The sequence below is a fragment of the Mytilus californianus genome, unplaced genomic scaffold (assembly GCF_021869535.1).
Source record: "Mytilus californianus isolate M0D057914Y unplaced genomic scaffold, xbMytCali1.0.p SCAF_2, whole genome shotgun sequence".
NCBI lineage: Eukaryota > Metazoa > Mollusca > Bivalvia > Mytilida > Mytilidae > Mytilus > Mytilus californianus.
In genome coordinates, this window is record NW_026262668.1 from 78617299 (window position 1) to 78641865 (window position 24567).

The window sequence follows — 24567 nt, forward strand, 5'->3', positions numbered from 1 at the left end:
AGTCTCACTCCTGAGTGCCTTGTCTGATTTATGTTTATACCTTGAATACCTGAACTGTGTGCACATCCATTGTTTAAAAGTAAATTTGAATTTGTTAACATGTACTTAAGTAAAAACTTTAAATATGACATAGGTTTGTTTATCTTAGTGCCCCACATGAATAACAATTAATCTTTAGTTTTATTCATGTCCAGAGACCTATATTAATATATCACTGACTTTTGATCTGGATAAAGTTATTTATTTTGGCAAATTACTTCTTATTAAAGGAGACAACTTCTTTATCAAGTCTATTAAGCTTGGCCTTCTCTATCAGGAGAAATGAAATTATACAGATCTTCAAAGGATCTACCAAATTCTGTATGTTTTATCAAAATTATCTTTAAATTAATTTTCATAATACTTCATAAAATATCTTAACCACTGACAGTTTAAAAAACCTATTCATGTTGTATCATAAGAATACTGTTTAGATATCCTTACTGTCAATAACACAATGGTACCAATGTTTCTAGTCTGAAAGGTGACTATTTCAAAGACAAAGAATCAAGAAGTGCCTGGTAGAAGCAATACAACATTTCAAAAGACAGAAATAAATCAACCATTATGATTTCATTAAAACCAACATTTGTCAAGCTAATGTATTACAGGGACCTACTCTTCTGTATTATAAGGCTCTCTAATTACTTGCTAATTTAATTTAATGCCTAATTTGTTGTTTACATAAAGGGCAGATTCCTATCTGATAACAGCACAGTAACTTTAGATTTAAATCTGTCAATTAATTCTTTGTCATAGCTAAAAATTATAGAATTTGATCCAAAATGTGTATAATTTTGTCAAAAATTATTGTCATTAATCAAACTATTAGATAATGTTGTTAAAATAGTGGCTACCCATGAACAGTATAAAGTCATCCATATCTTATGTTATTTTGCCATCTGTTCTGGTTTGAAATAACAAGCATACTAAGATTCCTTTCTTAAAACAAGATAATTAAAGAAATAAGGACTACATGCATTATATCCAGTGAATTTTAAAATTGGTATACTGTAAATTCAGAAATTATTGTGTGCATTTATTATTGCGATTTTTGAAGAACAGACAAAAATGTGAAATTGATTATATGTCAGGAAAATCTGCATACAGATATTTGTATAAGTTATTAGAGTGCAAGTCCTTATTATTGTGATACTCATCTAGTCAAATTATTCGCATTAATAAAAACATCGCAATTAAATTTCTTAATTTACAGTATTTAGATGAAATTTCAATATACATTCAGGGAAAGGGAATGCAATATCATGCAGACTCAAAATTACAACCCAACCATCCATACTGTACCCATATTATACTATCACAAGGCACATTCCCTTAAGTTTTATATATCAAAGATAGCATAAAACATAATGCAAACAAATGCATCTATCAAGATTTGTCTATAGTTTATATCATCAACAGAAACTGCTGACATCATTCTTTTGTAATTTTAGATATTCTCTATGAAGCTGGGAGGGCATTGGTGTCAACTAGCTAACAATCAATTCCATTGACATTTAATGCCTCAATACACCATCTTAATTGACAATTTTCCCTACTTTTACTTAAAAATCATAAGAGGAAAAATGTGTCAAATCTTGGTCTGTTGGTGGTATTGTATTTCTATTACCAGATTTTATGACAACCTACATGTTTGTGGTATCATTTTTTCTAAGCCTCCTACTACTTTTACATTTTCAAACTTAAATTGTAAACAATTAATTGTACTTTATTTCTCAAATATTTCAAAACCTAACTTTCACTGGATTAACTTTCAGATAATATTAATAACTGTGAAAGATGATGTCTTGATTACTTATCATATAAATAAGATAATTGTAGGACACTGCAGCTGATGTTTGGGTGTGTAATGTTATAGCGTAACCAGACTCAACAACACAACTAGAGGCTCCAAGGATTCTGTATCACTCACCTGACACTGGTGTACCATCTGTTAATATAGTGGTAGGGTAATTACTTGTAATCAGTATCATGAATGCATAATTTAGCATTTTTCTGTAAAGTTGCCCAAAAAGTGGTAAGACCCAAAACCTTGCCAGTTGTTCTCAATGCTATGTCAGTGTCTGATATCTATGCATATGTACAGTAGTTGTTGTCTGTTTATGTAGTTCATACGTGTTTCTCGTTTCTTGTTTTTATATAGATTAGACCGTTGGTTTTCCCGTTTGAATGGTTTTACACTAGTAATTTTTGGGGTCCTTTATAGCTTGCTGTTGGGTGTGAGCCAATGCTCCGTGTTGAAGGCCTTACCTTGACCTATAATGGTTTAATTTTATAAATTGTTACTTGGATGGAGAGTTGTCTCATCGGCACTCATACCACATCTTCCTATATCTATATAAGACTAAATGTTCCTGTATTTTATGAAATTTTACAAACCAAATGTCCACAGACCCAAAGGTAAAGGATGTTTGTGATCAAGTTTGATTTCAATTCACCCAGTTGTTTAAGAGGAAACTATTTTTGAAAAATTTGTTATCAACAACAGGAGACAGACAACAGGTATCTCAGATGACAAATGACTAGAAATGGCAATAAATCAGACTCAGGCTCATTGGCCAGGTGAGCTAAAAAAATTCTAACTAATATTTATGATCATCTATAATTGAATGCTCTCTTACAAAAAAAAAAATCTTTGACAACTTTTTATGCTAGTTTGCCTAGTGAATAAATCTATTATCAATAACCAAATCTCAAATCTGTTGAAAGTGAAAAGTAAAGGGAATTAAAGTCGAAACAGCTCTATAAACTAATCAAGAAAAATAACAACTCTGTCTGGACTTATCTGTCTTCATGTCAACATAAATATAAAGTAATAATCAATAAATATCTACCAGATAAAACTAAGAATAAAACTGTCATCTACAATGAAGGGGGAAATAACTCAATCAAAATGTCTTTTGAATATAAAAACAGCATAAACCAATTAATATTGGATAACATATCTAAAGGTAAATATACAGGAAAGAATATAGTTTTATAGCACTTAAATGCTTGGTAATTTAAAAAATTAAAAAGTCCAATTTACTGTGTAAATACTACACTACTATTGATGTGTTTTGTGGTGATATAGTGTCAAGAGAAAGTTTGTAATCTACCTAATTAATAATGATAGTGCATGACTAGAGCTTGTACTCTAAGGTTTTTAGAAGTATTTTAAAGATCAGTCAACATAACAATTTTCTGTGTATGATCAATGATGCTATCCACAGGATTTATTGGGAGGTCTTAAAGTACACATGATACAAATGTTGCCATAATCAGAAAATTTAATTACCCACATGCTGAAATGGCTGGCTGTTTATACTCTGAATGGTTCATTTAAAAACAAATTACAAACATCTCAAAACACCACTGCTCCAATTAAAACAAAACTTTTGGCAAGGAAATCTTAATTTGTCCACTTAGTTATAAATCACCTTGGCTGACCCCTGACCAAATGCTGACCTTAGCTGGCCTCTCATTAAGTGCTTTATTATGAGAGTCTGGACAGTGTTTATGTACATGATAATGTAAGCATGATTTACCAATAATTAATAGTACTCTGATGTAACTGCTGACCTAAGATGACCACAAACTGACCACTAACATGCTACCAGGTGAAACATATATGTGAAACATGTTTAAAAAGTATAAGGATACACTGAAAATGTGAAAATAGGTTTGTAATCAAGCACAAGTTTCCATCTTTATTTTTTGCCTATCTAGTTTTATTGTTTTATTAATTGATTATTGATTTATTACTGAGTATTTATGCTGCTTATAAACAAGAATATTAGGATTTATTGACAGGGTTCTTACAACAGCAAAAGATATCAACCCAATGGGCCATCCTTCTTTAAACATACATGGTTCTGATGTACCTGGTAATTTGGATATGAACCTGGCTTTGAACTAGACCAACAGGCTACATTTTGGATTTTTTTTAATCACATTGCCTCACAGCCAATAGAAAGACGTTCATCACAAGTCCTTGTCTTTTCCATCCTGAATGGTTCATATTTCATTACAGCAACTGTCGCCTTTGGTATTTTCAATCTTTTTTTTCTCTCACGTCACCCTACCTGGGATTTCTCACCTCACCCCACCTCGGATTAAGCCCATTGAGGAAAGCAACAATAATCTTAAATTTTTATGGACTTACCATACCTAGATCAATTGTTACACAAATCAATATAAGATAAAAAAAATATAATCTCTAAGGGAACCACCATTTAACTTCAAGGGGGATTATGGTTTTTTCCTCAAAAATATTCTGATCCCAAATTGAAAAAAAAAATATTGTGGTCAAGCAGATGACAAAAAAAGTATTCTGAATTCAGATTTTCCCCATACCTTATAGTGTTAAATTTTGAAAAAAATAATTTTATTGATAGCGTCGAAAAACTAAAAAAAATGTTTGCGCTTTGTGGGGAAAAACATTTTCTGACTCAGACAAAAAACCATAACCCCCCCTTTGAAGTTAAATGGTTGCTCCCTAACAAATTAAAACAGCAGTTGTACTATTATGCTATTAGAAAGTACCCAGTAGCATGTGGTGCCACAACTTAACTGTAGCAATTCAGACACTACTCATCAGATAAAACATTACCTTTGACATTATTAGATCGACCCTGTTTGACCTAGGATAGGTTACATCAGCTTCTGCAACATGTGGTTTATTTACTTGAATGAAAGGGTGCATTAAAGATGCTAATACATGATAAACACTGACAGAACATTTTGATGTAATAAATAATAAACAAATGTGGTTAGTTTCTGTACAGTAACACACAGTACACCAGAAACTTAGAGATCATATTTCAAAGAGATATGAAAATCAAAAGAAGTTAAAAACCAAAAATCAAACCAAAGTAAGCTTTAATGTTAAAAAACAGAGACCATTTTGGACCTAAAAAAAGTATAGTACAGTCAGTGGAACATATTTTTTTGTGTATCATTCATAAGCACTGAATAAAACAGAATGTTTCTATTGTTTTGATTGGCACATGATAACTACACCAATGAGCTTTCTAATTCTAAAACAACAAACAAAATCACTGTATGATCAATACTCATATATATGTTTTAGTACTATCAGAGAATACCACACAAGACCACTGAGGTATAAAGGAACTAGAGCCTTCTTGTATCACTCACCTGAGTTACACAGTAACAAGTGCTACTGACATCAAACCTCTCAGTGTTCTGCATTTTGCAAAACTCTGCTATGATACATATGAGGCATATAAACCAAATGGTCCGATTGGAATCTAGTCAGATTAAAAATTTCCCCCTTCCATACATTTATTCCATCAAAGTTTATAGTTCAGATTTGTCATGTTGTTCTAGAGTAGAATATGAAATGTCATTTTCATTGAGTTCAACGGGAAAATATGTGGCACCACTGATACCTTGTAGGCCTACAGAATAAAGTGAAAAACCTGTGGAATCTTTAAAGAATGTCTCCAGGATTTTTGAAAGACTGGACTTTGTAATTTCACAAGAAGATGGAAATGATTATTTTTTTCTTCTTTTGTTAATTAATTGTTACTGCCAAATTTGCTTAAATTGATCAAATTGTTTCCAAAAAAAGGTGGAAATTTTAGTACTTAATAGAGGACAAATACTAAACAATATTCTAAAATTATGTTCTTCTTTAGTTTTGGAAACAGAGCCATGTTCTAATTTGAATAGAACATGGGCTGCACGTGATTGAAATTGCTGTGTAAGTTGTATTTTAAACAAAGCCGGAGATTAAAATGGACATTTGTGTTGGTGTTGCTCGTTAGGAAATTAAATAAAATCATTCAAAAAGTAAGTTTACATGTATCTGTTCATTTTTTATCTTGAAACAGTGGATTTGGCTCATTTTGGCTTCATCAAATCAAAATGGCTGCCTTTTCGAACATATCTTATAGGTACAAAGTACAAAAGTTCTTAATTTTCATATTAGAATTAAAATTATTCTATTATTCCAATTGCTCTATGCTCATTTTAACACGCAGAGGCATTATATTTGTCAACATTTTAAACCTCGCTAACACTTGGTATAAAGACACTTTACTGGCTTACATGTAATCACTCCTCAGTTTCAAACATACATTTTTTAAACACTTTTGTTATACATTCACTTAACTAAAGACTCAGAAAAACAACTAAACAATGTAACAAATGTACTAGAAAAATTTGTAAATTAAAATTTCAGATACAACAAAAAACAAGTAATTGTCACTTGAGAGAAAATAAGAATAGATTATGTGTCATTCACGTCACTGTTTGATGTAGTTCCAACAAGATTTTTAGATCTGTAATCTTTGTTCCATCACATTTAAAAACTAACAAAACATGAATCATTGTTGTCTAGAACAAAATATTACAAAAATTCAGACTTGCCAATCGCTGAGATCAAAACAACATAACAAAAACCTTGATAAATAGCTTGTCACTTGGTTGTTATGTAATACACTAAATTCCACCAAAGATGTGTGAGAATGAGAGACAAAGAAATCAGTGCATTTCCAGACATATGAATTCATTCCAAAGAAGATTTTTACCAAGTTTAATAAGTTCAATACACATGTATTTAATCTTATAATTGTTGAAATTTAATTTCAGGTCTAACAGTGTTTTTGGCAAAATCTGTTGGTATCTGTGCACTTTAGCTGAAAACTGTACAATGGCAGTCATTGACAAAAATGCTTTAACATATCAATATCATAGAGTAAATTTCATAGGGAGCAGTCTGCATAGTAAGCCCCCACCCCTAATATGCTTTTTTGCTGTGAAATTCAGTATTAAGACAATGACATTTTGAGATTTTTGGCTTTCAGCATAAGGGTCAAGGATCAAGGTCAGAGAGTCTGCATTTTGGTATTTGACACATCCCAATCCTATGATGCTTCTGCAAACAAAGTTAGTCAATCTAGCTGCTAAGGTACAAAAGTGAAGCACCAAACACAAATCAGACAATTTTTTACTATCATAGGGGTCAAGTCAAGGTCAGAGTGAGCTATGACACACCCACATCCCATGATGCATTAGGTTTGTTCTACCCAAGTTCTCAGGTACAAAAGTTATGCACAGGACACAAATCAGACAAGGTTCTACTATCACAGGGGTCAAGGTCATAGTAACCTAACTTGACATATGACACACCCCCTATCACATGATGGAACTGCATACCATGTTTGGTTTACATAAGTTTTACAGTACACAAGTTATGCGCCCATCACGAATTAGACAAGGATTTACTTAAATAGGGGTCATATGTCAAAGTCAAGGTCAATGTGACCTGACTTTGGTATAAGACACATCCCCAGCCCATGATGCATCTGCATACCAAGTCTGATCTACTCAACTTCAATGGTATAAAAGTTATGTGCCAGACACGAATGGGACAGACAGACAAAGTGATTACTATATAACCCCCAAAAACTTTGTTTGTGGGGGTATAATAATGTCTTGCTGTCAAGTTGTAATCACTGGACCATGAAATCAAGGTCAAATCTTCTTTTTGGGGATATCATGTCAATATCTCTTCAGAGTTCACTGTGGAATTGAGTGTGCTTGAATATCCTGATAACCTGTCTATTTCACTAAATAACTCAGGAGATTAAGAACAAATTAAAATATGATTGTGCCATAAAACAATTCCTCTTCAGTAAGGCTATCTCAAACTTTTATAAGCTATTCTAATCTATTGTTTTTATATAATATACATGACATGGTGCATGTTATTTTGCAATTAGTCCATTTCCATGTATCTAGATTAAAATCTGTTTATGCAGTTATTTTTTGCAATAAATGTGTCATAATGTAATTATTCTAGAGGAAAATATATGTATACTTTGCACACTTACATAAAATTACTCATGACACCAGTTTACATTACTTTTTAAGCACTTAATCAGCATTTAATAATCACTAAAGATGTCAAATTTCTACAAAATTTCCTGATGTCCCACATCATCAGGGAAAATTAATGAAAGGTCTTCAAGTCTAACAAAAGTTTTAGGTCAAATGCAATATCTTGGTCATTCTTTACAACAAATTCCATGTATTTTATAGCACAAGTACTTTTTTTAATTACTAACCTTAATTTATCAGCAGAAAAACATGCTTATCTATTTTGAATCTTGTTTTTTGTTTGACAAGCAACCAAAAGTTACTGCTATTGGGTGCGGGTTTTGCTGACTATGACGAATCAGGATGAAAAAGCAATAAACGCACTTTTTGTCTGTCTCTTATAAAAATAAAAAGATGTGGTATGATTGCCAATGAGACAACTCTCTACCAGAGACCAAATGACGTAGAAGTAAGAAAGTATAAGTCACTCTACGGCTTTCAACAATCAGCCCAATACCGCAAAGCAAGCTATAAAAGGTCCAAAATCTAAGTATTGCATTTGATGTTGAATCCCTTAATTCTACCATCACTTACTGTATACTTCATACATGTATTTTGAAACTTTTATGTTTTAATCTTTTTTTCTTCAGGCACTTAAAAGCCCTGTTTTTTTTGCTTTCAGAACTGTGCAGGCATCTGCCATTTAAACAATTAAGATGGAAGTCAAAGTAGTTCTAGTGCAACTATAGTTAAGAGGGTTATACAATGCACCAAAAATCTGTTATATAATGTAATACCTGAGGAATAAAAACTATTCTGAGAAGTTTATGAATGGCATTTATATTGCCGTAAACAAGATGTTTGTGATCACACTGTTGTCACATATGTAAGCCATATTCCAAAGTCATTTAATTTGGTCAATGATTACCATCAACTTATACTTCTTAGCAAGGTTCATTACATATGTCATCTGAACAGTGTATAGTAGCTGAAAGGCCTTTGTACAAGGTCTATATTGCTGCACTTCCATCATAGCACTTGAACTGTGTAATTATGTAACAGAGACCTCTATATTTTATTTGTTGGAAACCAGTGAAATTTTTCTTTGAAAATAACATTTACTGACATAAAATTGCACATCTAAGAAAGTGGTGCTAAATACACCTTTGAACTAAGCTCTTGTCAGATGTAGATTTTAATTCAGGGGAGAAAGAACCACATACCAATCCCAAGTGAAACCAGGCATAATATTTTTGGCATAATTTGGGATCTTTTCAATGAACTAATTTTAAGGTGCTCTCATCTGCTCTTACTCCATCCATTTTTGGCATTATTTGTCAAATATCAAAAGAAAATATTAGTTTTTTTTATTGCAAATGAGACAATTTTCCATGTGAGACCAAATGAAGTAGTAGTTAGCAAACAGCCTTCAACAATGAGCAAAGCCCATACCCTATTCCAAGCTATAAGAGCCCTGATGTAACAAATGTAAAACAATTCAAAGGAGAAAACTAATTTCCTGATTTATGTAAAAAACAATAAACAAATAAATGGGGAATGTGTCCATGGGACATAGATGATGCCCCCGCTTGCATATCATATAAAGTTGTAAAGGGACAAAACTGGAGAACATTAAAAGTGACACTACCCAAATTTGTACTTGATCTGAGTTTTGTGGTAATAAGTATTGTGTATAAGTTTCATAACATTTGGTTGAGGCAAACTTAAGTTAGAGAACAGAAACAAAAAATTCAGCAATTTTTCCATTTGTAAAGGGGCATAACTCTAGAACAGAATAAGTGATACCACCAAAATTCCATTTTGATCTGTGATTTGTGGTAATAAGCATTGTGTAGAAGTTTCATAACATTTGGTTGAGGCAAACTAAAGTTAGAGAACAGAAACGAAAAATTCAGCAATTTTTCCATTTGTAAAGGGGCATAACTTTAGAACAGTTAAAGTGACACAACCAAAATTCAAACTCGATCTGTGTTTTGTGGTAATAAGCATTATGTATAAGTTTCATAAAATTTGGTTGAGACAAACTAAAGTTATAGAACGGAAACAAAAAATTCAGCAATTTTTCCATTTGTAAAGGGGCATAACTCTAGAACAGTTAAAGTGACGCCACCAAATTCAAACTTGATATGTGTTTTGTGGTAATAAGCATAACTCTAGAACAGTTAAAGTGACACAACCAAAATTCAAACTTGGTCTGTGTTTTGTGGTAGTAAGCAATGTGTATAAGTTTCATAACATTTGGTTGAGGCAAACTAAAGTTAGAGAACGGAAACAAAAAATTCAGCAATTTTTCCATTTGTAAAGGGCATAACTCTAGAACAGTTAAAGTGACGCCACCAAAATTCAAACTAAATCTGTGTTTTGTGGTAATAAGCATTTTGTATAAGTTTCATCACATTTGGTTGAAGCAAACTAAAGTTAGAGAAAGGAAACAAACTTTGGGAAATTGAGACGTACGGAGGGACAGACGTACGTACAGACGGACAAGGGTAAAACTTAATGCCCCCTCTGCTACGGCGGGGGCATAAAAACAAACATGATATTTAGCAACAAACAAAAACCACTGGATTACAGTCTCCTGACTTGGGACATGCACATACAGATTGTGGGTACCAAACACTCCCCCTAATCTTGGACAGTGGTGTAACAACAGAACATTAATCTGTTGAAAAGGGCTTCAGACTCCTTAGATGGATACAATGCCCAAAAAACAACAACAACAAAAAAGACTAAAAGACACAAAATACCGTTCTGAGACTACTAGTTCTCTTTTTTGTTAAAATAAGGGTTCTCTCCCTTCTCTTATGCCTGCTTATGGTTGGTTAAATTTTTGGTAGACTGTCTCCACACATAAATAAACCGCAATAACAAAGTTACAGTTGCACAGCAAATCAAGCTAATTTTACTCTTGTCTAATACTGAAATTGATGTATTTTTACATAGAGATAATATCAGTTAGATTATAGGAGCATGCACTGTTGATATAATCCTTATCTCATCTCTGATAAACTTCAATAGTCAACAGCAACTGTTACAGGAGGTATATGGATACTAAACTTGAATCAACCACATCATCTGACTTTGAACAAAATAATCAATCCTATAAAATAAAAACTTTTGTGAAGTACTGGACACTTGTGTCAAATGTTTTTGCATTTCATCAAACCAAACAACCTAAACAAATATAAATGAACAGTTGTAACTGAACTTTTAACATAAATTTCCTTTCATATGCTGTGCCTCTATAATGATTTACCTGTAAAGCATGATCGAAGGTTGAATGAAAAATACAATATATTTCATTATCTTTATATATTCCTATTTCATAAAATAGTAAAAAAAAATTCCAAAAATGGTGAAAACTTTGTGTATTGTTTTATCTTCTGGATCCCTTTCCCTTATGTAAAATGAGTTTTCACTTATTTCTTTTCTTAAAGTGCTAGAAAAACAATCCACAAAGAAACTTAAATTCCAATGTAAACCTGTTGTCTTGATTGAGTGATAAAACTGAAATAAAAGAGGGTGGAAGGAATATAATTGTGCATGTTTTGCAGTATAACAAACAAATCCCTAGCTATAACACCTGGTATGTGTAGATAAGTTTCCTATCAGAAGTGGGTTTTTTTGTGGATTATTGGCTGATTATGTCTATAGTTAATTTCTGAATCCTCATGACATGATAAAATCTTTTAGTAGTGTTTACATTATATGTAATAATAGTTTACACTATATACAAGTTCCTTGACACTTTTAAAGTTTAGCTGTCCTCTATTAGTTCTTGCCAAACAGCAATTCTCACCATCAGACTTTTGGTATACCTGAATAGTTTTATTCATATATTATATTTAGGTGTATACAATTTGTTTTTCAGCAACTCCTATGACAACATCAATATGTTTGATGGTTTGAAAGGTATAGTAGTCATTTCCATAACTGAATGAAATCGCAGACAACATATTGTAATTACAGAATCTAAGGTCACTGAAGAGTTAATAATAACAAAAACTTAAATTACTTCACATCTTTTAATTAGGTAGAAATATGGCTGTTTATTTAGTAAACAGTTAAGTTTAAATTAATGAGCGTGCCATCCTGAGTGATGAAACCATATGTAGTTCACTAAGTGCAGCTGCATGTGTGATGAAAACTGAAAGTTTGTGTGAAGAAGATTCCATAACCTAAAGCGCTCATCCTGGAAGATTTTATCATGATCAAAATACAAGTTATTCAAGGGCAGTAAGTCAAACTTCAGTTATATGGTGCACAACTTGTTTGCTTTAAATGTTTGCCTGAATCAATTTTACCAATCAATGGATTAATATGGGTCCTTGAAATAAACATGAAACTTTACAGAACAAGAATGTGTTCATAGTACACGGATGCCCTACTCGCACTATCATTTTCTATGTTCAGTGGACCGTGAAATTGGAGTCGAAACTCTAATTTGGCCTTAAAATTAGAAAGATCATATCACAGCGAACATGTGTACTAAGATTGGACTTCAACTTCATCAAAAACTACCTTGACCAAAAACTTTAACCTGAAAACTTTAACCTGAAGCGGGACAGACGGACGGACTGATGGACGAATGAACAGACGAACGGACACACAGACCAAAAAACATAATGCCCATAAATGGGGCATAAAAAGAAATCATTGGAATTCACAGAAAAAGGCCTTGATTGTTACATAACACTCATTAAACAGTTGTGTTTAAGCCAAGTAAGATTTTGGTAATATAACCCCCTTGTTGGTTACAAATCACTGATCAAAATTTATCTCCAATGTAAAGGCATCAATGTTTTAATTGTCAATGGAGAACCTGGGGTTTTATGTTTTGTGATAAAAGAACCAAGAGAAAAATTCATTTATTTCCTATAAACAAGCAATCAATTAATAGATATTTTCTACCTTGAGCAGAACATAAAGCTTTTCAAATCAAAGCTGGAACCTTAATATTTTTCCAGAACCCCCTCAAACACAATAATGAAAGGATTAATGCCTAAGTATGACTGTGTCTCCTAACATATTACTAAACAAATCCTAAAATTCAGCTAGATTTTTTCTTATTATATATTTTACATCCCTTTTTTATCACCTGCCTGCCAGAGTAAATCATCTTTATAACATGCCACTACACAGTGGAGAACCTAATTACTAGTAATGAAGAGAAACAGACCATTTAATTTGTTTTGGCCAAATGGTAATTACTGAAATAAAACTGTAAACAACATGTCACTGTTAAACAAACAATAAACTGCCCATGTTATTATTGTACTCATAAACTTGACTATATCTGTCTCATAAAAACCTTCACTTACAGTCTTTATACATGTATAATTGGCCTAAAGTATCAAAAACTTTGAAATTTTATATCTTTTAAGAGTCTGTAATATTACTCGAACTTACTTTCTCTAATTCTTTTTGCATTCAAAGGTTGTTTGTATTTTATGATAAAACACATGCTTATTAAATTGTCCCATATCCCAAATCTATTAGCAATATCATATCGTGAGATTTTTCATTTTAACTATTAGAAATTCATTTGCCATCTTTAAGCAACAAAATGGCAACTCATCCAACTTGAAGCCAAATCAGACTTCAAATAATCATGTTTTTTTTCAGAGAAGACACATCAATTCTGTTAATGAATAAAAAGGAGTTGTGGGTTATTCGTCAATAGGAACCATCTTGTGGAGAAAGACTTTAAAGGCTGTGTCTTGTTTAATCCTTTTTATATTCTAATGAATAAAATATGTTTAAAATTAAAAAGCAACCCAAATCAATGGACTGATATCTCAAATTTAACATGCAATCTTCAACAACACACAAGTGTCATCTCTAAAATATCCCAGTCTTGAAAAGTTGTTTATCATTCAGATTCTTTCTTTGAAAACTGACTAATGTTACATTGTGACTGCCATCTAAAATTTTGAATCAGCACCAAAATTCCTAATATTGATATAGCTTTAACCAATATATAACACCAAAATGAATCAGTTCAATGCATTTCAAGATGAAGTTATAGGTAAATGCATGCATGTACTATTCTATTTTTTTAAAGTCATAGATATCTTTCTGTCCTAAAGATATAAACTTAGTTTAGGTACTTTTTAGCATCATAAGACATATTATAGGTCAGAAGTTTTAATAAAGTTCCTTAATAAAATATGAATTTTTCATCCCTTGATTATTTTATTTTGACAAATTACAGAATGCACCAGTGTCACTGATAACACAATGGAGGTGTCACAAAACCTGAGTTAGAAAAGAAGATAAAGTAATAATATCAATTTGATTGAAGAGGCTGTAGTGGTCACAGTTTTCAATGTCCAGCATTTGTCTGTTTAACTTCTCAATCCATCTGTTATTAAAACTTGTTATTGTAATCTTGACATTGGACAGATGACTTCTTAAGTCATCCATGATGACCTTACAAATATCCCCTTAGAAGAGGAGTAGTCCTGAGAAAAGCAATTTTTTTTCAACAACAAAACTTATACTTTAATGTTGTCAAATACAAAACTCCATAACTGTAAAATGTCTTCAATCAAAAATAGAATACATTAAGACTTGAGTGAACATTGTTAAAATGTTTTATCACTTAATTTTTCCATATCCAATACTGTCATTTTCAATTTTTCAAGAACAACAACTGTGTTTCATGCAAGTGATTATATCAGTATGGCTATTTTAATATATTTACAATAGCTTAAAGTATTGTCCTATATGAAGTAGCACTCACTTACTGTGCATGCTAGTATCATTTGACATATGAACAGTGATGCCTCAAGGCATTGTTATAGTGGAAAGGACTCTACCCAGACATTATTGCAAGGAGAGATAGCATTGCAATGTCATACAAAGGATACCAAACTTATCTGGTAATTTAAAAACTAAGACAAGAGGATGGATTAGTGCAGCAAATATCGAACAAATCATTGCTACAATATTATGAGTTTACTACTACATGTATATTGACTGTATTTAAATCACACTGTACTGCATTACATAACCTTCACTTGTGGGATATATACTTGCCAAAATGAAATTATATATCTAAGTAGAAAATGATTAATATTTCATATTTTCCCAAATGACTTCATAAAACATCCTGCCAAAAAATGGAATCATAGAAATTATATAATTTGACATTAACAACTATGTTTAAAATCTGATGGAGAGAACAACGACCAACTGTAACCATTTGACTGCACAACACCTCGTCACTAAACTCTCTAGATGTTCATTAAGGTCTGGAGGGGTTCCAAATGTATAAAAAGAAAACAAGTAGTATGTAATTTGTAGGATAAATGAAGTTAGTTTATATATAATGATGGGTTTAGAGCTATAGTTTTATTACAAGACTAGTTAGTAATGACAAAACCATCTGTTTTCATCCACTAAATTTTACACAATTCAGTTCTAAAGAATTTCACAATGGTGCCAAAAATGCAGCAATTTTTGCACAATTAAAATAATATGACGTAAACAATATAGCTGAAACAATGCAGATTTTCGATTTAAAATATTTGTTCTAAAAAAAATCAAATTATATCCACCAAAAGTCATGTCAGGAATATGTAACAGCTAATGAAATGTATCTAAACTTCTTTGTAATGATCTTCATCTATCTTATAGATAACTTATCCCTTTCACAATCAGTACGATTTCAGTCTCCATTCAGTTATTTGGTCTGTACCTTAGTATTCAACAAACTTTATTACCTCCAACAATAAAGTTGACTGGGAAGAAATTATATGAACAAATAGATGTCTTTTCAAGTTCTATAATGTTGTTGGGTTGTTGTATCATAATATTTATTCATAATAAAGTTGATGTTTGTGACACACAACCCACATATCCTTTTCTTAATATAGAATGTTAAACATTAATAAACTTTTCAGAGTTATTTTCTGTTTTAATGTTAAATATTTATTCTTTTGTTTACTGCTTTGAAATTCAAAATCAGTGAATATCTTTTTTGGGGGATTGGATTTAGGATTTTTCAAGGAGTCCAACTATCTGTATTTTCCAAGGCTTGTACATCGCTGGGGGAAACTTTGTATTGAAAAGAATAGTGTCAATCATTAAGGGTGTCTGTTTACCTCAACAGGCTTAAATTTGCCCATGTATTATTTTTGTAAATTGATGATTTTCTTTGACAGAAGTGTTTTGCTTGATAACAATGGTATTTTGGGGAAATTCATGTATAACAAATTGGTACTTCAACTAAATCTTTACATTTCAAAACAAAAATCATTCTATCCACCTTTCAAAATTTACAAGGAGGTCATGCTAAGATTACAAAATAATGGACATGACTAAAATTATAAATGGTACTTCTTGTCTCATCGAGTGCATAATTGGGGCACTACAACCCGGTAGAATGTCCAATACTTGTGTTTAAATAGCTCAATACAAAGTATTGTTGTTGATTACTAAGTGTTCACAATCTGTCATTTATCTTTTCACCAGGTGGGCCAAGTGTGATAAATTGTGAATTCAAATGTCCCAGATCACATGCATTCCACTGAAATATCATGTTCTTACCAATTTTAAATAATTCAAACATACTCTAATTTTAAATTTACAAGATTCTTGTCTGAATTTACCTTACATTTCAAAAGATTTACAATTCACTAGCTTAACTAAAATCTCCAGATTTTACCAGTGACAAATATGACAGTGGGGTGTCTAAATATCTGCATACTTTTAAAAGAAATGTTCTGTATATATAGTGGATATAGAGGATAGTTATAATTTGATTAAAATTTCTCTTGGACAATATTTAATTACTGGTACTTGAACTTAAATTTCAAACAAAATTTAATATGGCCTTATCTGTATCAATGTAGACAGCTATCTCACATAAAATTACCTCCACATAAAGTGAGGGGGGGGGGGGGGGGTTAACAGTGACCACTGGCATAGTTTTTCTGTTTACTTTTAGGTGATTTTTTTTTGTAATGATCCAGAGAGTAATATTATCATACTAAAAGTTATTCCCAATTGTAATCTGTAAAAAAGGTATATCTATTTAGGGATCTCCCCCTCCTGAATACTGGTCTCTCATTTCGGATTTTTGTTATTATTGAACACATCTGAGGTTGTGATTAGTGGAAACATTCATCAAAATTTTAAAAGAATGGTACAAGTAATGCTACCCAAATTTATACTTGATCTGAGTTTTGTGGTAATAAGCATTGTGTATAAGTTTCATAACATTTGGTTGAGGCAAACTAAAATTAGAGAACGGAAACCAATTTTGGGATGTACGGACATATGAATGGACGGACAGACAAGGGTATAAATTATGCCCCCTCCGCTACGGGGCATAAAAATGAAGGTGGTATCCTGACTGTCTTGAAGTTGAAATAGAATTGCCCACTTGCCAATCGAAGTTTTAAAAAAACACATGTATGGTTTATGCTATAACAGCTGACAAATTACAACCTGCATATAATAAAATAAATTTGTAAAATAAAGTCTTTTAGACATGACTCATTTTAATATGAAAATTCAATAGCCAGAATTAAGTCAATCGTCACAAAGAGCTCCACAAAGACAAAGTTGCTTTATCATTTTGATTTGAAGAGATCACACATGAACAAAATCACTCCAATATAAAGGACATGTTTTGTCAATGATTGATAACCTATAACAAAATTATCATTACATAACACGTTGTGGTAACCAAATACTATTTTGTCATTCAAGTTTACTTTGCGGGTGTTAGAAAGATGGATATTATCCACATCGATTTGTCAAAAATTATGTCTTAATCAATAATGTAAAACATAGATTAATCAGCCAGACAAATGTTTATTTAACTTGTTATAATCTTATACAAACTGTTATGTGTCATAGTCCTTCAGATAAAAAATAAAGCTAAAATGTCAAGAAAGCCAAGTAATTTGGTGCAGATACTTGTCAACTAGTACCATTTCATTTCAGCACCCAGTGTTCATAAGTATATAAAACAAATAAGTTTCGTGCATGAGGCATATAAGCAGATAAATGCATTTTACCCCCTTACAATACAATCACAGCTTTAAGGGCATCTATAACTTTTTTAATGTCTTGGGTATATATGTTTCTACAAATTTTTGCACCTCATGTTTGCAGTATACCATCTTTTCCGCAAGTTTATTGTTTTCTGTTTGGTATTAAATTTATTTAAGATCCATTTTGTTACATCTGGTGATCCATTCATTTGGCAATCACCATGGCAGTCAACAAGGTTTAAGAACATCCGTTGTTCGACCTGCTAGTCAAATGCATTTTGTTAAAATATACTTTTTCACTTTTTTGGTCTTTTGGAAAATGTTGTTTGTGCTGTATTTAGACCCTTCTACCAAGAAATTTGTTTTGCATGCACACGTATTAAAATTACGGTTTTTATCCAACGCAATCATAGGTTTGAATGTTGTTTTCAATTTAGACTTGTTTATGTTTCTGTCCTGGATACATATATATATAACACTATCCCAAAGTATTAAAAAACTTACCTTCATAACTGGTAAAGCGGAAATCAAACTCTTTTGGGAATGATGGGTTAACTTCTGTTGTAGTGGCATACACCGTTGTCATAACAACAAATTGGATTATGGTCCTCCAAAATGTCATTCTTGATGTCTATTTCTTGTCCACATTTCCATTTCACTGCATGGACCTCAAGATTTCTGAAAAAAATAATGAAATTCACTGATAAATATTTTGTAGAATTAAGAAAAAAAATAACATGCTATAAATTTTCAATTTACAAGATAAATTACCTTTTAACTTTGTTAAACGTGACTTCTCTATTAGAAAACTGAAAATTTGTTTACTAATTTTTGTGACTATTATGTAAGAGGGTACTTAGAAATAATAATAGTTGATGTTTTAATATAATTCAATTTATAAAGTTGACTTGCATGGAAGTGCTTCTTAGATCAATAATAAGAATTATGGTAACTGCTTCAATGGGCTTTATCTATCATAATTATACTTAACAGTAGTTCATATATAGTAATAAGTGATAAAAAGTAAATACACAATGTATATTATAGAGTTCAAAGAAGACTGCAGACTTTTTAATGCTCTATCAATTTGTCTGTCTGTGGATCTGATTAACTTTTCATTTAACGCAATAATCTGTCTTAAATCATATTTTACAACTAAAACCATGTAAAAAACTCCTAGGCAAATTCAAAAAGGGGAAGTCCATAAAAACTGAAAAATCAATCAACGGAACAAGTGAAAAAAAATTGCCATATTCCTGACTTGGTACAGGCATTTTCTGAAGAAAATGGTGGTTTAAAACTTGGGTGTAACAGTGATTCAAAAAAATTACTAATTATCATTTATTTCTTGAGAAAAAATACAAAATTACAAGAAACAAATATTACTTAAATGCCTCATTTGAATTTATTAATATTCAGAAAAGCCTGAAGCCAAATATTGAAAATTAAATAGTAAATCATTACAAAGCAATATGTAACATCCCTCCTCCTCCTGACAGAAAAAAAACCCCAGCTTACTAAGATATAATTGTACATCAGGATGTGATACCTAAGATAACAAGCATTCTGTAAGTATTGCATGGCAATACATAGTCCCTATCACTTAAAAATTCATTGCATTGGAACAAAATTCTAACTTGATCTATTACTTGTCATGGTGTAAACTATATAACAAATATCAAGTCAATATCTTCAAGCATGACGAAAAAAAGTGTTGAAAACTGATTATTTAAGTGAATTTTTTAAGCCCAAGGACCATAACTCTGCACAAAATCATCAGACCTGAACAAAATTCGAACTTGATCTGTAACTTGTCATGATAAAACTATATATCAATTTCTTCAAGCATGAAGAAAAAAAGTGCGGAAAACTTATTATTGAGTGATTTTTCTAAGTCCAAGGACCATAACTCTGCACAAAATCATCAGACCACAACAAAATTCAAACTTGATCTGTACCTTGTCATGATAAAACTATATTTCAATTTTCAAATCAATACCTTCAAGCATGACGAAAAAAAGTGCAGAAAACTTATAATTTGAGTGAATTTTCTAAGTCCAAGGACCATAACTCTGCACAAAATCATCAGACCACAACAAAATTCAAACTTGATCTGTACCTTGTCATGATAAAACTATATTTCAATTTTCAAATCAATATCTTCAAGCATGGCGAAAAAAAGTGCAGAAAACTTATAATTTGAGTGAATTTTCTAAGTCCAAGGACCATAACTCTGCACAAAATCATCAGACCGGAGCAAAATTCGAACATGATCAGTAACTTGTCATGATAAAACAATACCCCAAATATCAAATCAATATCTTCAAGCAAGAAGAAAAAAAGTGTAGAAAACTGATTTGCCGGACTGACAGACAGACAGACAGACGGAGTGCAAACCTAAAGTCCCCTTGACTTTGTCGGTAGGGGACTAATAAACAAATTTAACATCATTTTATCAATAAAATAGAATACATCAAGCAACAGCATCAAATATAAATATCTTGCTTGCCTACTAAGCTAGAGATTGCAGTCCAGTTAAATAAGGACTGGCATCCACCAAGTGGCAGTATGTATTATATAATGAATAACTACTTTGATGTACTCAAAGTTTGTACTTATATCATCATCTCCTATAAGACAGAGACATTATACTCATATGTACAGGTCTTATTACAGAAAGCTTTATATTTAAGTCTGCCTACCTGAATTATTAATGAAGACAAAATGAAGAACATTAATTAAATTGCTGATCTATAGTTTTATAATTTTAATGTTTCTAATGTTTTAACGTGCTTTCTTATTTTCATTTAAATGAAAGTACAGAAGGAATGTATAACTAACAGCAGGCTGGTTGTAGTGAACCTAATCCCCTACATGACACCTTTTTACAACTCATTATCCTGTACAGGTGGTTTGTATTTTCTGTCTATAAAGAGCATAATTAATACGTCCTTATATGGTTTCATATTTACCTGTCGACCTTACAAACGAGATGTATCAAATACGATAAAAAATATCATAAACAATACAATTTGTCGCCAAAGGGTATTTCCCACAGCTGATAAATATTCATTCATTTAAATTTCTTTTTGCTCAATGAATTTTACAGATTAGTTGTCTGGAACATCAAAATAAGGAGAAAATTTGATCGAAGGGTGGACCTGAAATGCCTGATACCATCCACACTTTATATAACAATTCATCACTTAACAATGCCACATGCTCATTCACATCTAATATTACACAATTTCTTAAATCAAAACCTGCCAAAAAAAACTATAATAGGGTATGTAATTAACCTTCTTTTTATCTTATTTTACTGACAAACTATTTCTAACTATAGACCCTAGCAACCAAATTATAAACCCTTAAAACTTATAAGAGCAGGGGTGTGATGGTTGTTTTTTTATTTTTATTTTTTTGCTAGTCTATGCATTCTATACAGTGTAGAAGAGAGGTGAAAGATACCAAAGGGATATTCAAACTCACAAGTCTAAAATAAACTGACAATGCCATGGCAAAATATGAAAACTGACAAAGAGACAAACAACAGTTCACAAAACACAACACAGAAAACTAAAGACTTGAGCAACACTAACCCCATCATAAAATGGGGGTGATCTCAGGTGCTCAGGTTAGAAAGATAATTGATTATATAAACTAAATATGAATACAAAGAGGGTATAATAAAGCCACATGAACATGACAAAGTAAAACTTTTAGTGCACATTAGTTTATAATAAATATTAAGTAAATGGAGTAAATCCAATGGACTATGTAGAACTGAACCTAATCCCCTACATGACACCTTTATACAACTCATAATGCTATACAGTCTAATACAGGTATACACTTTCTGTCTATAAAGAGCAATAATTAATACATACTTTAATGGTTTCATATTTACCTGTCAACCTTACATACCCTATTTATCATATACCACAGAAATACTACAGGGATTTTATCATTGTAGGCGTCCAGTAAAAATAAAGCCGACTCATTGAGGGATTTCAAAATGTAAGTGCTTCCATAAATTATTCCTTTATTTTTCAAACAACAGCATAAAAAACTTCAAATCTAATTAATAGAATAGAGAATGACAACAGGGAATGTGTCAAACAGACAATAACCCAACCAAAGAGCAGAAAACAGCACAAGGCCACCAATGGGTCTTCAATGCAGCGAGAAAATCCCGCATCTGGAGAAAAAGTACTTATCTTCATCATCTGTGTACATCCAAATAATGCACATCTTTTACTTTCAAAACCATAATGCAACTCACTTCCTATATAGTTTAATTTTAGTCTAGAAACCAATATTTAAAACTGCCTCCCTGTAGCATGCTTGATTTAACAACAGGAGGTCGTGGGTTCAATCTTTAACTGAGTCAAACCAGAGATTCTCTACAATTGATTTTGCTACTTTTTCCACAAGGGCTGATTTTATATGTAAAAGTCTAAGAGCAAGGAATGTTCAGCAAAGATCCAGATTAAAATGGCCAGACAAGGAGATGCTACTTTATGAACAATAACATTCAAAATCCCACTCAGTGTGTCAATCAAGTACAAAACAGGGTTCATACTCATAACACATTATTTATTAACATGTTCTCCTCCTAAAAATGCATGTCATATTAACATCTGGTCATTACATATCCATCCATCCATACTTAGGATTTTGCAATAGCTCAAGTTATGATAAAGTGTTGATTAGTTTTTGTAGATCTTGCTTAGTATGGCATACAGGAAATTTACAGGTCATAAAAAGAAACCACAATACAATTTTAAATAAACTGCAGATAAACCTCTCAATTTTGTAAATGTGCAAATTCCCCATCCTTAACTGATTATCTAACCTCCTTTTTAATCATTCTTCCATCTATAATCTTCTCACAAATTATGTAATGAACATTCCAAAAACTACACAACCAGTTTATACATTTTGTTCTAATATAAACACATTCTTTGCACCATTATTTTCAAAATCATGTAAATTAATATATTGGCTCATCTCCTACTCGTACTGTTAACATTTTACTTGGCTCATCATTTTGCTGTGTTTTTATTGTATAAATATCAAAACTTGGCTCTATTCCTACTTGCACTGCTGTTATTTAAACTACTGTATTGCTAGAACTGATCTTAATAGAACGTTTTCGTGATTTATTGCGAAATTATATCATTCAAATTAGTGCAAATTATTAATCATAATCAAAATTAACTATTACACCTACATTTCTGAGATAAAGTATAAAAGCCTTTTCAAAAACATGTCTGTAATGCATGTTTTCATTTACATTTAATATAAATCAGAACTTTGCATGTTGAATGCTATTTTCTTTTTTAATTAGGTCTTTATTCTGGAATGATAGTGTTTCCATTTACAAAGACACGTCCTTTCAGAAATAATAAAAGTCTGTTAGCATTTCAAAAAGACCCTACTGTAATGGCAGTATACAATATATGTAGATTATATTTTTATTTTTCAAATGGATCTGCAATTGTATTTTTTACACTGGCACAAATGCTAATCTTGAAAAACAATGTGCAAAAGAATTATCATCCTGGATTTCTGAAATTATGACTTAAGCACATTTATCACTGTCAAAGTTTTCCATAAAAAACATGGGCAAAGAAAAGGCAAGGGTTCTATGTTTACAAAACGATAATTGGTTCCAATAAACTTCTCACAGAATGACTGCATTGCATTTTCACTGTGTATTCTGTGTGAGGAAAATCAGAACAAGAAATTGTTTGCTTTAAGAAGACGACAGAGAAGTACCTTCAAGAACTTCAAAGTGAGGACCCGGTCAAATTCCTAAATTGTTTCAGAATGAAAAAGGAGACATTCAATTTGCTTTTTGGTAAAGTTGAACCACTGATCAACATAAATCTAATAAATTCATCTTTGCATTTCATTTCTCCACAGCAATTTTCTTTTACTATTATTTGAACTCATCCTGCTTTTTACTCCAATTTTTTCATATACTTTTGTTTAGCCTCATTTCTAAACTACATTATGATGGGCTCATCCCCCTCAAGGTCCATCCAAGATTGGAAGAATATAGGATAGAAGTACAACTTCATCAAAAAGTTACTGAACAGTATTGTGTTGTACCATATAAGTTTTAAAATCTATATATGCATTGCCACTAGTTTTGAGGAAAGAACTTCACCAAAATAATCAAAGTCGGAAAAGCAGTTCAAGGTAATAGGTTTTGTTTAATAAGACTATTGTTGACATGAGTTAATAAAAGATAAACCTAACCTTAATGCAAAAGTTCTAAATAGCATAAAGTTTGGATATATAGATGGACATGGAGGCACTGCATCTTCCATATTATACTTCAATGATGTAATTCTATTGCAAAGAAAACAATGTTTATAGATGGCTTAATGTCTACTGAAGAATTCAGTTCATCAAGAATTTAGCTGGCTAACTTCCCATTACTATTTATTGTAACATCTTTGGTTTATTACAATCATAATAAACATGCTTTATTTCCTACACATTGGCAAGTTCTTTATCATTATTTGTATGTTCACACAGTCATTACAAAACATAAGTATCTAATATCTTTCTTACTCTGGTTTCAACTGCATGTACCATTGATTGGTCCATATTTTTTTTTCATTTATTGCTTCATAATGCT

General features: G+C 31.6%; 1 protein-coding gene across 4 annotated transcripts in view; it reads right to left on the reverse strand.

Annotated features, from left to right (window-relative positions):
• The window catches only part of LOC127728230 (semaphorin-5A-like), a 104891-nt gene that overhangs the window by 63110 nt on the left and 17214 nt on the right, over nt 1–24567 (reverse strand). For all 4 annotated transcript variants that reach the window (XR_007994054.1, XR_007994053.1, XM_052235476.1 and 1 more), the window contains exon 2: nt 18420–18593. Coding sequence is in view for 2 of the 4 variants with exons in the window: in XM_052235476.1 (XP_052091436.1) it covers nt 18420–18537 (118 nt within the window). In the remaining 2 variants the exon portion in view is untranslated. The remainder of the gene's footprint in view (nt 1–18419; nt 18594–24567) is intronic.